This window comes from Myotis brandtii, unplaced genomic scaffold, assembly GCF_000412655.1.
Source record: "Myotis brandtii unplaced genomic scaffold, ASM41265v1 scaffold79, whole genome shotgun sequence".
NCBI lineage: Eukaryota > Metazoa > Chordata > Mammalia > Chiroptera > Vespertilionidae > Myotis > Myotis brandtii.
Window position 1 is genome coordinate 6,267,063 of NW_005371173.1, and position 13,531 is coordinate 6,280,593.

At 36.5% G+C, this 13,531-nt stretch overlaps 1 protein-coding gene across 6 annotated transcripts in view; it reads right to left on the reverse strand.

The window, feature by feature from the left end:
- Nucleotides 1–10,119, reverse strand: part of CUL3 (cullin 3) — an 82,018-nt gene extending 71,899 nt beyond the window's left edge. Inside the window, exons 1-2 of one of the 6 annotated variants that reach the window (XM_014531064.1) lie at nucleotides 10,096–10,119; nucleotides 6,967–7,164 (exon numbers count right to left, since the gene is read on the reverse strand). In XM_014531064.1, the coding sequence (XP_014386550.1) occupies nucleotides 6,967–7,164 (198 nt within the window). In that variant the 5' untranslated portion in view covers nucleotides 10,096–10,119. Of the gene's footprint in view, nucleotides 1–5,653; nucleotides 5,805–6,966; nucleotides 7,165–9,762; nucleotides 9,879–10,095 lie in introns of those variants that run through there. The other 5 variants (XM_014531059.1, XM_014531063.1, XM_014531061.1 and 2 more) reach the window with 5 other exon arrangements.
- Nucleotides 10,120–13,531: the final 3,412 nt, after the last annotated feature.

Consider the following 13,531-nt stretch of genomic DNA (forward strand, 5'->3'; position numbering starts at 1 on the left):
AGGCGGGGAACGTTGGAGTCTGCAGCAAGCAAGCCTCGTGCTCACTTCAGTGCCTGGCTGCCGGCTGCCATCTTGGCTGACAGTTAATTTGCATATACTCACTGATTAGCCAATGAAAAGGGTAGCGGTCGTACGCCAATTACCATGTTTCTCTTTTATTAGTGTAGATTATTAAACATGGAATGCTCAACAGTGAGTAAAAGAAAAAACAGCAAGTTCTAGTTTAATGTACTATGAGCTTAGAGACTATCAAGTTTAAACCTCAAATAGAAATCTTCTAGAAGGAGATAATCCATCCAAAACAAAGCACTTCAAATATTTTACAATTTTAGATTATACTTCAATAAATCTGCAGAAAACTTTAAAAAATAATTCAATCCTTACCTAACCCTGCCAACAAGTAAAAGAACTGAGTATCCCTATTTTTTAATTTAAAACTATCTTTTAACATAAAGCACACATACACAGGAAACCACAACTCAAATCAACAAATGTTGAAATTAAATTATTTTATAATTTAAGGTCAGCACTGAATCTTAAGTAACACTAAACACTCTGGCCATTTTTCAGTCTCCGCCACAATCCTCAAACTATCTGAAATGTTTAAATTCATCAGAGTTCTACCTGCATCCCTCATTTCTTCTTTCTGTGTGATTTCATCCACTTCCAGGGCTTTACATATCATTTATATGCTCATAATTCCCAAATTTACATTTCCAGTCCAAACTTCTCAGAGAACTAGATTTGCTTTCTTTGGCATCTTAAAAGTAATCTGTCCAGCCCTAACCGGTTTGGCTTAGTGGATAGAGTGTCGGCCTGTGGACTCAAGGGTCCCAGGTTCGATTCCGATCAAGGGCATGTACCTTGGTTGCGGGCACAGCCCCAGTAGGGGGCGTGCAGGAAGCAGCTGATTGATGTTTCTCTCTCATCGATATTTCTAACTCTCTATCCCTCTCCCTTCCTCTCCGTAAAAAATCAATAAAATATATTTTTAAAAAAGTAATCTGTCCAAATGAAGCATCTTTTTGTTTTACCCCAAATCACTGAATTGTCCAAGAGCTCGAAAACTATAAATCATCTGGGATAATCAACCCGCAGGCAACAATATTTCTACATCAGAAATTTTTCTTGAAATGGAAAACTTTTCTTTATCCCCACTATCACCTGAAGCTATTACTCTGTTCCCCTCACTTCCAACTTTGAGCTCTCACAGCAACCAGAGTTAAAGTTTTAAAAACCTACATCAGATCATGTCACTGTCTTGCTTAAAATCCTTTCATGACTTCCTCTTGTACATATAATTAAGTATGAAGCTCTTACACCCAGGCTTCAAGGCCTGCCATGATCTGACTTACGTTTCTTTCTCCAACTCCATTCTGCCTCACTACTAATTCTTAATTTGCCATTCACAACTGGCTTCCCACCCCCCACCCCCATTTTCTCTAGTCCAGAAATGGGCAAATGATAGCCTGCTATCCTTCTAAAAGAAAGTTTTCTTAGAATACTGCCCTGCCACTCATTATACTAGTATATGGTCTATTGCTGTCATTGTGCTATAACAGGAGAGTCAAGGAGCCCTGACAAAGATGGCTCCGAAAGCTGAAAATATTGACTATCTGGTCCTTTACAGGAAAGAAAAAAATTTTCATAGGCATTCCTTTTGCCTGGAATGCTCTTCAACCCACTTGTCTCCTGAGCACCTTTTTCATTCTTCAAGTCCCAGTTTAAACATCACCACTTCCTCCACGAGCCCTTTCTTGGCCTATGTAGTTGCCCTCATCATTTTTCTTTAACACTCTGTATGCTGTTTTCTCCATTATATTTTGTAACTAAACACTTATTTATCTGTTCTATGAGTGCAGGGATCAGATGCATTCTATTTACCAATATATTTCCTACACCTAAGTCAGAGCCTGTCAAATAAATACCTTTGAATGTTGAATTCGGTGTTAAGTCTTACAAGAACACATTTGATTTGACAAAATGATCTATAATTTAAAAATTCTTAAGACTGGAAAGTAGCAGAACATTTTTTCTCCAATATAACCATGCTTTTAAAGCTATTTTATTTAGAAAAGAGTTAAAGAAAAATAAACCCTGTGAATTCTGAAAAGGTTTCATATTTACTAAAATAAGACAAGATTTTTCTTATGGCGAGACACAAAGGCCACATCACACCCTCAGTTTCACTTTGTGGTCTTCAGAAATTCACTGAATTCCTTTGAGTCTCAGTTTCCTCAAAGGGAACATTCTGGTAGAGTTAGAAAGAAAATACTACCAAGAAAGAGAAATTAGCATTTAGCTTTTCCATGCCTGCTTCAATTTTGTGAACTCATTTCCAAAGTCAATCAGATAATTTCATCTCAAAGAAGTGTTCTCCCTTCATATGCCCTCTGGTAGTTTGTACCATTCCGCTTTATCAAAAATGTTCTTCAAAATGTTCATTATTCTCATCTTGAAATCAGGGTACCAATAAACGACAATAAACCATCCCTGATTCCATGTAAAAATTGTATTTCCATTGCATTTTTCAACATGAAAAGATAGGTTCTGGCTATCTAGGCCGTACCACTAAAACACTAAAAGGTTCACTTCAAAAGAACCTTTAAGCAAAGGTTCGTTTTGCTTAAAAAAAACACACAGAAAAAAGCAAAACTACACACACACACACACACACACACACACACATTAGGCAGTTCAGCTAACTGCTAAAAGCATAGAGAACAAAAAGCTGATGAACAGATCATGTAATAATGCTTTCAAAACACAAAGGGATATATTTGGTAAGACTGAAGATAGTTACACTGACACCACAGAACCCTAAATCATTCCTTCATCTTCTAGTCAGAAGGTGCAATGATGAGACTTCTGATACTGATTTTCATGCGAACTACTCTTATACACATTTACTTGGAAGCAAGCATTTCTAAAAGTCCCATCTGGTAGAACAAGTGTAAGATTTCCTATATCAGGAGACAAACATTTTGGATTACTATATGATGACCCTGCCTGTCAGTTAACAGACTTCTTTTGGTGTCTCCATACAGTAGTATTTACAGTTAAATCAAAAAAGATAAACGGAAAACACAAAAATGTAAGCACAGATACTAACAGAGTTTCAAAAAGTTAGTCAATTGAAATAAAGAATTAGCTATGCTGAAACTGGTACATTTCTTAGTCAGAAATTGACAGTTTAAGCTGGTCAAATGAGGGCTTGTGAAAAAAAAATATTAAAGAACATTTTCAGATGCTGGTGCTCTATCATTAATACCTGTGTAAAAGAAATTAAGAATTTAGCAAATATATTTTTAATTTCTTTAGCACAATCAACTTGAATACATGTTCTCTGGAATATATTGGGGAACTGCCTGTATTTTAAAATGACAGTTAACCTTAATATAGGATCACTTTAAACAACTGAAAAACACTAAAGCTCCCCCAGTTACCATGGAATTATGTGTTCACATGACTTCAATTTCTACCTAACCATGTGGAGAGTCCAAAAATTAATCATTTAAATACTGACCTCCCATTCTGGCCTTCTCTCCTCACTTTTTGGATAAGCCAATTCTCAATCATAGCACATTAACTACAGATGATTTTTCTGTTTCTGTGCCCAAGCTGCAAAGCACTGCTTAAAATAATATGATGATGATAATAATGATGATGATCACACATTCGATCTATTTTCTACTGAGCTTTTTCCTCACTTGACAATTCCTCCCTATATTCTCCACAAGGGCTAGACCAAGACTCTTCACCTCATTTTCAGATGTATGGCTTAATTATTTTTAGAATTAAAGAATCTCAGAAATATTATTGACAATTCCTTCATTTTAATTATATAAACTAAGACCTAGAATTTAAAGAACTATAGTTTTACAAACATTGAGCCAATTTACTTGAAGCCCCTCACGCAGCCTCAAGGCTAGCATATTTATTACATCTTGATCCATTCACTATGTATACTTCAGGAGCCAATCTACAGAGAAGTCAAGGACTCGGCCTGAAACCACAATGACTGAATGTTTCATCTTGGCCATATACTAGCTACATGCATCTGGACAAATCACCAATCTCTGTGCCTCAGTTTCCTAACTTGCAAAATAGGTATAATATCATTGGATTGTGACCATTAACCAAATTAATACTTGTAAAAAGCATTAGAACTGGACCTGGCACATATAGAAATTAAGAATCAATTGTGTTATCATCATTCTCTATAGAACTCTGGCAAATGAGAACATGCCCCTCTCTTCTACCTTTACTTCCCCATTGTTCCCAACTCTCTCCACATCCAAGAACTCAGTTGCTCTAATCTTCTCTCCCTTCAAGAGCTTAAAGCAAAACTCTTCCACTCTATTTTTCTTTTTTTGATATCAAGCGCCTTATATTAGTCTTATTTTCTCATACTTATTTAACCACAGTTTGCTCTTGAAGACTCATTCCTTGGCTCTGGGATTTTTGTTCTCTGTGATTTCCAACACTTATTCCTCAAGATGTGCTACCAAATGCCAAATCTTGATCTTCAGTTTTGAGCTCCTACCCAAGCTCTAAACCTGTATCTCCAAGCATGATATTTTTACTTGAGAATTTTATTACGATCTCACAATTATCCTCAAATGTAAAATAATTTCTAAGGTGCTTGCCAACTATAAAAATTTCCAATATAATCTAAAAGAAAATTTGTCATTTCCTCTACTCATTCCAAATCAGTTTTCCACTATTATTTCACAATATTTCTATTAGTGGCACCATAATTCTCCCAATAACCAAATACCATCTAGTCTTACTTTAGAATTTGACATTATCCATTCATTTCTAGCCTAATGCTTTACTCAGATTTTCCCGGGTTTTCTCCTGCTTCCAGCAAACAACCTCCCAATTCTACATTATATAAATTCCATTTTAATCTTCCTCAAATGTCACATTATTATCTACTTAAAAACATCCAATAAACCTCCACTGTTAAGTTCAAATCCCTTAACTTGGCATTCAAGTTTTTCTCCAGTTGGTTCCCAAACCATTTTTTCAGTACCATAATCCACTAATTCCCATAAATTATTATATACCTCAATCAAACTCTAGTTACCACCTAAGTAAACATGTCTATATAATCACGTTATACCTGCAATCTCTGGAATGCCTTACACATAGTTCACTTATATTCCAAATTTATCATGGCTCACTTCAATTTGATCCTTCTCATGAAATCTTACAGCCCAGGGTAACTTATTTACCACTTAATTATATAATGCCTCACACTGTTATCTAATGTGTGTATCATCTCTCACATCAGAGTAAAAACAAACCTACAAAGCGTTAGTATCATGTATCTCTTTGCATCTACCGTATTTTCCTAGCAGTCACTTAACAAAAAAACACCCATTGAATTGCATGAAGAACATATCACCTGCTTTATGAGATACTAGCTACTGCTCATGTAATCCCACTTAAGAGAAAGGACTTGCAGAAGGAATAATAGAAATAAAAAGTGACTATTTTGTAACCACTAGAGTAATAATGATTCATGCAAGAATCATCAATGGATGCTAAACAATCACATGAAAGTTTCTTGGGGAACAGGATATTTATACAGTCTCAAAATATATCTGAACAAATTACTTATGAATTACAAAGGGAAAAAAGGTACCTTTACAGTGGAGAAATCTGGCGGACACCAAGTGATCAAAGTTAACATCACCAATAATGGGATAAACTGACATCATGTGCCTCCTGATGTGATGCACTGAGGACACAACATCACTTATGTATTATTCCTGCCAAAAATGCATAACCTGAAACTAGTCATGAGGAAACAATCAGACAAACCAAAAACTGAGGGACAATCTACAAAACAACTGACCTATAGTCTTCAAAAATGTCAATGTGTTGAAAGACAAAGAAAGGCTGAGAAATTGTGTATGTGATCCTGGATTGGATTCTGGATCAGAAAACTGCAATAAAGGGTATCACTGCTACACAGGGCAAGGGTGAATTTATATGTGGACTGTATCAGATAAAAGTATTATATTAATGTTAAACTGCCTGATTTGGAACATTGTTCTTTGGTTAACTAAGAGAATTTCCTTGTTCTTAGGATAAATATTCTCAAATATTTGAGAGTAAATAAATCTAAAATGTATTCTTTAATTGTTCAGCAATAATATCAGTAATTTGGATAATAACATGTATCAATAAATGGATTGGCAAAAATGTGGCAAAATATTAATAACAGGTGAATCTACAATGAGATCATTGTACTACTGGTACAACTTCCATTTTCTCAAAAGTAAAATTTTAAAAATGAATACCCTAATACCACACAAAAGCTTTTGAGTTTTTATTTATCTGTGGTATTTACATCTTATCTGACAATCTTAAAGCCAGACATACTTGCAGTGGAAGAGTTTGCTTTATAAAAACATATGTTCTAAAAAAACAAATACATCTTTTTGGAACCAAAGAACCATTTGATAATGTTAACAGCCCAACACTATTTTTTTAAAATTCATATTTCTAAAGTAAAACTCAGTTAAAATAAAAAAAAGTCAGTTTCAAATGGTAAAAAGTCTTAGACAATATAACAATGTAGTTTTAATATTTTCAACTATGCAGAGAAAGTGGAGAAAGCTAATTTTGGTTGATTATGCATTTTAAGGAAAAAATGATGCTCTATAATTAACATATTAATAAGCATTTGTAAATTACTGAAAGTTTGCTTCCTTAACTATGATTATAGAGAATATTGCTCATAGAACACAAATTTCATCTTCCCTCAATTATCAACAATTCTGATTTAGCTGATTGTAAGTTTTGAGTAAGGTTTTGTAATATAGCCATTAACTGGTTATTTCTATAGGCTTCCTAGAGCCTTTAAAAACAATACTTCTAGTCATAGTAAAATATGGTATAAAGATTTCCTAGATTCAGTATAATTAGTAACAGTCCTTTAAAGTTGGATACCTTATTTATGAGATGTTCGGTAACAACTTCTCTTAGTCCAGTGTAGAGCTTTTCTCCATGTTTATGCAAAACCATTGTATATGCATTTCTATAGAGCTCCTCAAAACTAAGACCACTGTTATTCTTACGCTGGATTTCTTGAATTGCATTTTTCAGAAGGTCCCAAATGCTGTTTACATATTTTTCATCCATGGTCATCTGTAATATCCAAGAGAGAAAAAGAGACAAAAACAAAAACAAAAACCAATGGTTGAAAATTTGTATTTATCCATACAGTAAATATTTCATTATACGGCTATGATGATAAAGCTGTATGACTTATAAGGATGTTAACAATCTGTTTTAATAGAAATAAAATAAATTTACCGTTTTTAGAGTTGATAGAAACCATTTTTAAAAAATCCTTTAAGACCTCCCTCCCTTATCTGCAGCAAAACCCCTCCATTTAAAATCACAATCTCTGTTATTAATACTTGCTTTAGCAGAAAGTGTGAAACATCTTTCCCCTAAGTTTATTTAGTAAAACACAAGCTCAGAGATTTCCTCTCCTGTAGATTTACAGAGCTCTTTGACAAATTAAAGATTGAGGAAAGACCTGCATTTAAAAACAAAACAAACAGAAAACAAAAATAAAGCCCACATTTTCTGTTTAACTTAGCATACTCTAATTTTCTTCCTTTCCCAGATTAGATTTCATGGTCCATCATTTTAACTACCTTTTATGTAACATTTGTTTTAAGTCACTTGTCCCTCTCTACCTCCCTCCAAAAACACACCATTATAAGACTCAACTGCCTGCCTACACTGCACCCATGTAGTTGAAAGTAAATGAAGAATAAAACGTATGCTCATATTCAATTCATCTCAGTTTAAATTCATGACCACTAATCACAAATGGGCCCTTAGTTTAACCCCACAATCCTACTTTTCTCTAATCTACTGACCCAAATATCCTAGATGACTTTACCATCTTTTTGGATAATGACTTGCTTCCTGTTTTGAGAAAACAGGAACCTGAAAAGAAACTACAAATTCACCATATCCACTAATCTAGTTGACTGCATACCAATATAATTTGTTAGTTCTTATGCTACTAGCAAATTAGTGCCCAGTTCTTATACTCAAATTATAGCACAGGGACAAAAAACACAGGCAAATTCTAGGAACCTGTTATAAATGGAGAATTTCAGAACCCCAAACCAGACCTAGAGAACCATAACTTGCATTTTAACCCCAGGTGATTCACACACAGAATGAAGTTTAACAAGTACTGCTCTAGTTCCATAACAACTCATCTATTCAAGGACCCCCTTTAGCAATCCTCCTTCCTAGCATTATCAAATGTTTTCTTTGCTACATAATTTCCATCTGCATTCAAAATTATCAGTTTCCCATCCTAAAAACAAACAAACAAATCCTCACAACCCCACATATTTCTCCAGCACCACCTAATTTCTCTCTTTTCCATTTACAGCAAAATCACAAGGCAGGAAAGGAGAACTCTATGCTGATTGTATCCAAGTCCTATTTTCCCCACTATATCTTGAAGCCCCTCTAGTAAGGATTCCCATTTTCTACCATTTCACTGAAATTACTCTTGAAGAGGTCACCAAGGGTCTTCCACATTGCTAAATTTAATGGTCAAAGTCTCAGTTCTTATCTTACTTGACCTATCTAGCAGCAATTCAAAGAGCTGACCATTCCTACTTGAAACAGATTTCTCACTTGCCTTCCAAGCTATACCATCTTTCTACTCTACTGGTTTGTATTTGTCAGTCTGCTTACCAGTTCTTCATCACAACTGCCAACCCTAAGGCTCAAGTTCTAAGCCTTTTTGTTCATCCACGCTGTTTTTAAAAGGTGAAGTTGATTTCATCTATTCTTATGGCTTAAGTTAACCTCAAAATTTATATATCCTGTTTGGCCCTCTCCCCTAATATCGGTCATATTTTCAGCTTCCTACTCAATGTTTCTACTTGAATGTCTACTAGCAAGTCTAAAACAGAAACCCTCATCTTTCCCCCTAAATCTGCTTCTCATGCAATCTTCTCCAAATGAGCAAATGTCCAATACATCCTTACAATTGCCAAAAAGTTTGTAATCCTCATTACACCCTTACCTCACTTTTAATCCAACTGGAAATTCTATTGTCTCTACCTTCAAAATATATCCAGACTCTAAGCCCTCCTAACCACTTCCATTACTACTTGCCTAGTCCAAACCATCATCTCTCAGCTTATTTCAACAGTCTCCTAACTGGTCTCGGTTTCTGCTCTTGTCCTATAATCACAGAGCAATCAGATTGACCTTCTGAAAACATAAAATCAAATCATGTAACTCATCTCATTTTGCTTGGAGTTGGAAGTTCCAACTCTATGCTACAAAGCCTTATTCGAATCTGCTAATCTCTCTGACACGAGCTAGTCCTCCCTTCTTGCTCGCTCTGCTCCAGCCACACCAGCTCCCTTGCTATTCCCTGTATACGTCAAACAAGTTCACTTCAAGGTATCTATCTGCTACTCTCTCTGAAATGTTCTTCCCCTAAATACTTTCATGGCTCATTCATGTATCAACCTCAAAACCCTGCTCAAGTGTCACCTTAAAACGAAGCTTTAACTGCCCACTCTTTTTAAATAGCAGCAGCCTCCTACTAGTGACCCTCAAGTTCCAACCCCACATTCCTGATTTTTCTTGGCCTCCCTCCTCCCGGCCAATGTCAGCTCTATGAAGGCAGGGATATTTTTTACTGCTGAATCTCTCAGCCACTAAAATCAGACCTGGCATTTAAGCTCTTACTAGTATACTTGTTGACTGAATGATTTCCTGCTAATCTTTGGGTAAGGAGCCCTTTTTGTGCCACATGAACTTTACAAATTCTGTATTCACAATCTGGGAAATCCTGCAACAATTACTTATCAGCTTCACACATACTTCTGACCTGAAACAAACAGAAATTACTGAGCTAGAATTTCCTCCAAAGAGGGCAGGAAAAAACAACAACACACCAACTATATGAACTATATGCTTACTGTATTTATTTTGGTGATGGTTTCACAGGTGAATACTTACCTCCAAACTCATCAAGTTGCATACATTAAATACGTACAGTTTTTTGTATGTCAATCATACCTCAATAAAGCAGTTTAAAATAAATCCTCTCCAAGCCTCTTCTAATGGGTATGAATGTCAAAGAGAAAGGAGTAGGTAGGCAAAACAGTTCTTTCAGTCATTCTACCAATAAAATACCAGCTCAACTATCAATGAAGAGGATTCTTAAGATGATGATTCAAACTGAGTCTTATTATTCTAAAGCCTTCTGGAGAGCTTAAAAAGGAACCCTTTAGGAGAACAATGCCTTTCCTTTACTTAAATATGCAAATCCCTCCCTGACCGGTTTGGCTCAGTGGATAGAGTGTCGGCCTGTGGACTCAAGGGTCCCAGGTTCGATTCCAGTCAAGGGCATGTACCTTGGTTGCAGGCACATACCCAGTGGGAGTGTGCAGGAGGCAGCTGATCGATGTTTCTCTCTCATCGATGTTTCTAACTCTCTATCCCTCTCCCTTCCTCTCTGTAAAAAAGTCAATAAAATATATGTTTTTAAAAACAGTATTTAAATATTCAAATCCCAGGTCTATTGACTTTTCTGAAATGGCTTTAATTGAATTTACCCCTACACCTAAACTACTATTTTTTTGGTTAGATATCCTGATACATAGGGTGCCATCCATATAAAATATAAATAAGATGTAGCTATTTAAACTTTTCACAAATAAATGATACAAGCCCATGTGATAATAACTTTAATAGTCCGTGTACAGTAGTCCCCCTTATCCACAATTTTGCCTTCTGTGGTTTCAGTTACCCACGGTCAACCATGGTCTGAAAATACTAAATGAAAAATTTCAGAAATAAGTAATTCATGATTTTAAAATTACAACCCATCTGAATAGTATGATGAAATCTGGCACCATCCTGCTGTGTGCAGCCAGGACAGGAATCATCCCTTTGTCCACTTGGCAGCTATCTTGGTTATTAGATCAACCATCGCTGCTTCACAGTGCTTGTGGTTCAAGTAACCATTATTTTATTTAATAGTGGCCCCAAAGCGCAAGAATAGTGATCGTGGCAATTGGGTATGTCAAAGAGGAGCAAAAAGTGCTTCCTGTAAGTGAAAAGCTTAAAGTTCTCAACTTAATACAAAAAAAAAAAAAAAAATCACATGCTGGGAGGTTGTGAAGATAGACAACAAGAATGACTCTTCTATCAATGACATTGTGAGGAAGGAAAAAGAAATCTGTGCTAGTTTAGCTATCACACTTCAAACCACAGCAGTTACAGCCACAATGCATAAGTGCTTAGTGAAGACAAACAGGCATTACACCTGTGGGTAGAAGACATGAACAAAAAACATGTCCCAAATGATAGCAGCAAGAAAGCATTGAGTCTATATGAAGACTTTAGCAAGAAATCCCCTCAAACAAATGACCACATTCACATAACTTTTATTACATTATATTTTTATAACTGTTCTAATTTATTATTGTTGGTACCACTGCAATTTCAGGCACCACTTGAGATATTGGAATTCATCCCATATAAGAGGACTACAGTATGTGGGACGTGGTTTTGTTTGCTGACAGCATATGCAGATGTTACAATAAAGCAGATTAAGACACCTTCCCTTAAAATCTTATATAATAATCCTATATAATAAAGAAGTAATATGCAAATTGACCATCACACCCTCACACAAGAATGGCCGCCCCCATGTGGGTACAAGATGGCCACCAGGGGAGGGCAGTTAGGGGCGACCAGGCTGGCAGGGGAGGACAGTTAGGGGCGACCAGGCTGGCAGGGGAGGACAGTTAGGGGCGACCAGGCCAGCAGGGGAGGGCAGTTAGGGGCAACCAGGCTGGCAGGGGAGGGCAGTTGGGGGCGATCGGGCTGGCAGGGGAGCAGTTAGGCATAGATCAGGCTGGCAGGCGGGAGTGGTTAGGGGGTGATCAGGCTGGCAGGCAGAAGCAGTTAGGGGCAATCAGACAGGCAGGCAGGCAAGCGGTTGGGAGCCAGCAGTCCCGGATTGGGAGAGGGATGTCCCAGATTGGAGAGGGTGCAGGCTGGGCTGAGGGACACCCCCCTACCCATCTCAGTGCATGAATTTCGTGCACTGGGCCTCTTGTTAAGTAATAAACACCTGAAGCAGAATGAATATTCAGAATGATTTCAAAGAAAGAGCTGTGTATTAACTATAAACTCCAGTACACTGCCAATAGTTGAGCAAAACTTCAAATGATCTTTTCAAGCTCTACAACATAAGATTCCATAAAAGCTAGAAAATGTACAAAAATGTCTCTACCCAGCATGAATTACTAAATATTCTATTGGAGACTAAAGAATATTTAAAATATAAACCTAGAGGCTTTAAATATTGTACAAGTACTCTTACATTACACTAAAATCATTTCTCATATAAGTAAAAGCTGTTTTATAATCCAAGACTGTAGTAGTATTTTCCTTAGTATTCATGCCTTATAGAGCACAGATGGAGCAACAGGACGTTTCTTCTGGTGATTGCTCAGGCATAAAAATTTTCAAACAAAGGAAAAGAGATTAAATGATTTATCCAAATCACAGAGCTAGGATTAAAACTCATACAGCCCCAAATCTAGTTCATACTCTTGGGCTCACCTCACATTTCACTGTGCTAACATGGTAAAGTAATAATATCACAGTGCCAGTCACTGATTATCCTGGTAACCACAGAATGGTATACTAGTAGAGAACATAAGTTTTGCTGTCTGAATGGCCTGGATTTGTGTCATGGCTGTTTTAAATTCACAAGCCATGTGGCCTTGAGCAAATTAACTCCTCTAAGCCTTTATTTCCTCATGTGCAAAGTGGGTTTAATAACAGCATCTATCTCAAAGGACTATCACGAAGACAGTCCTAATAAGAATGTCAGAATTTAGCCCAGTCCAGGACACAGTATAATTCTTCTCATGTTGACTAACAAGTACCCAATGATAGAATCTCTTGAATTCTCATATATGGGCATCAAATGTCAGAAAAAATATATAGCTTTTCAAACTTAGCAAATAAACAGATATGAACAAAAACAAAAGTACCTTAAGAGTACAACTATGCTGCCCTGGCTGGGTGGCTCAGATGGTTGGAGTGTCATCCCGTACACCAAAAGGTTGCAGGTTCAATTAAGGCGAGTGCTGGAGGCAACCAATTGATGTTTCTGTTTCTCATTCTATCTCTCTCTTTTTATCTGTCTCCCCCCCCCCCCTAAAAAAAATCAATAAAAACATATCCTTGGGTGAGGATTTTTTAAAAAAGAGTATAATTATGCTAAATAAATGCAAGTCAATATAATGTAGCCTTCTTTCAGGAACAGTATTCCCCTATTTCATGTCTTCTGTTTGTCAGTGCCATTTAAATAATTTTAATCCCGAGAAAGTTCTGTCCTGGACTCTTTTTGCTCTACACTGGGACCCTAAGGATTTTAATTCATGGTTATAACTACTACCCACACATCTAGGGTTCTAAAATGCACAAGACT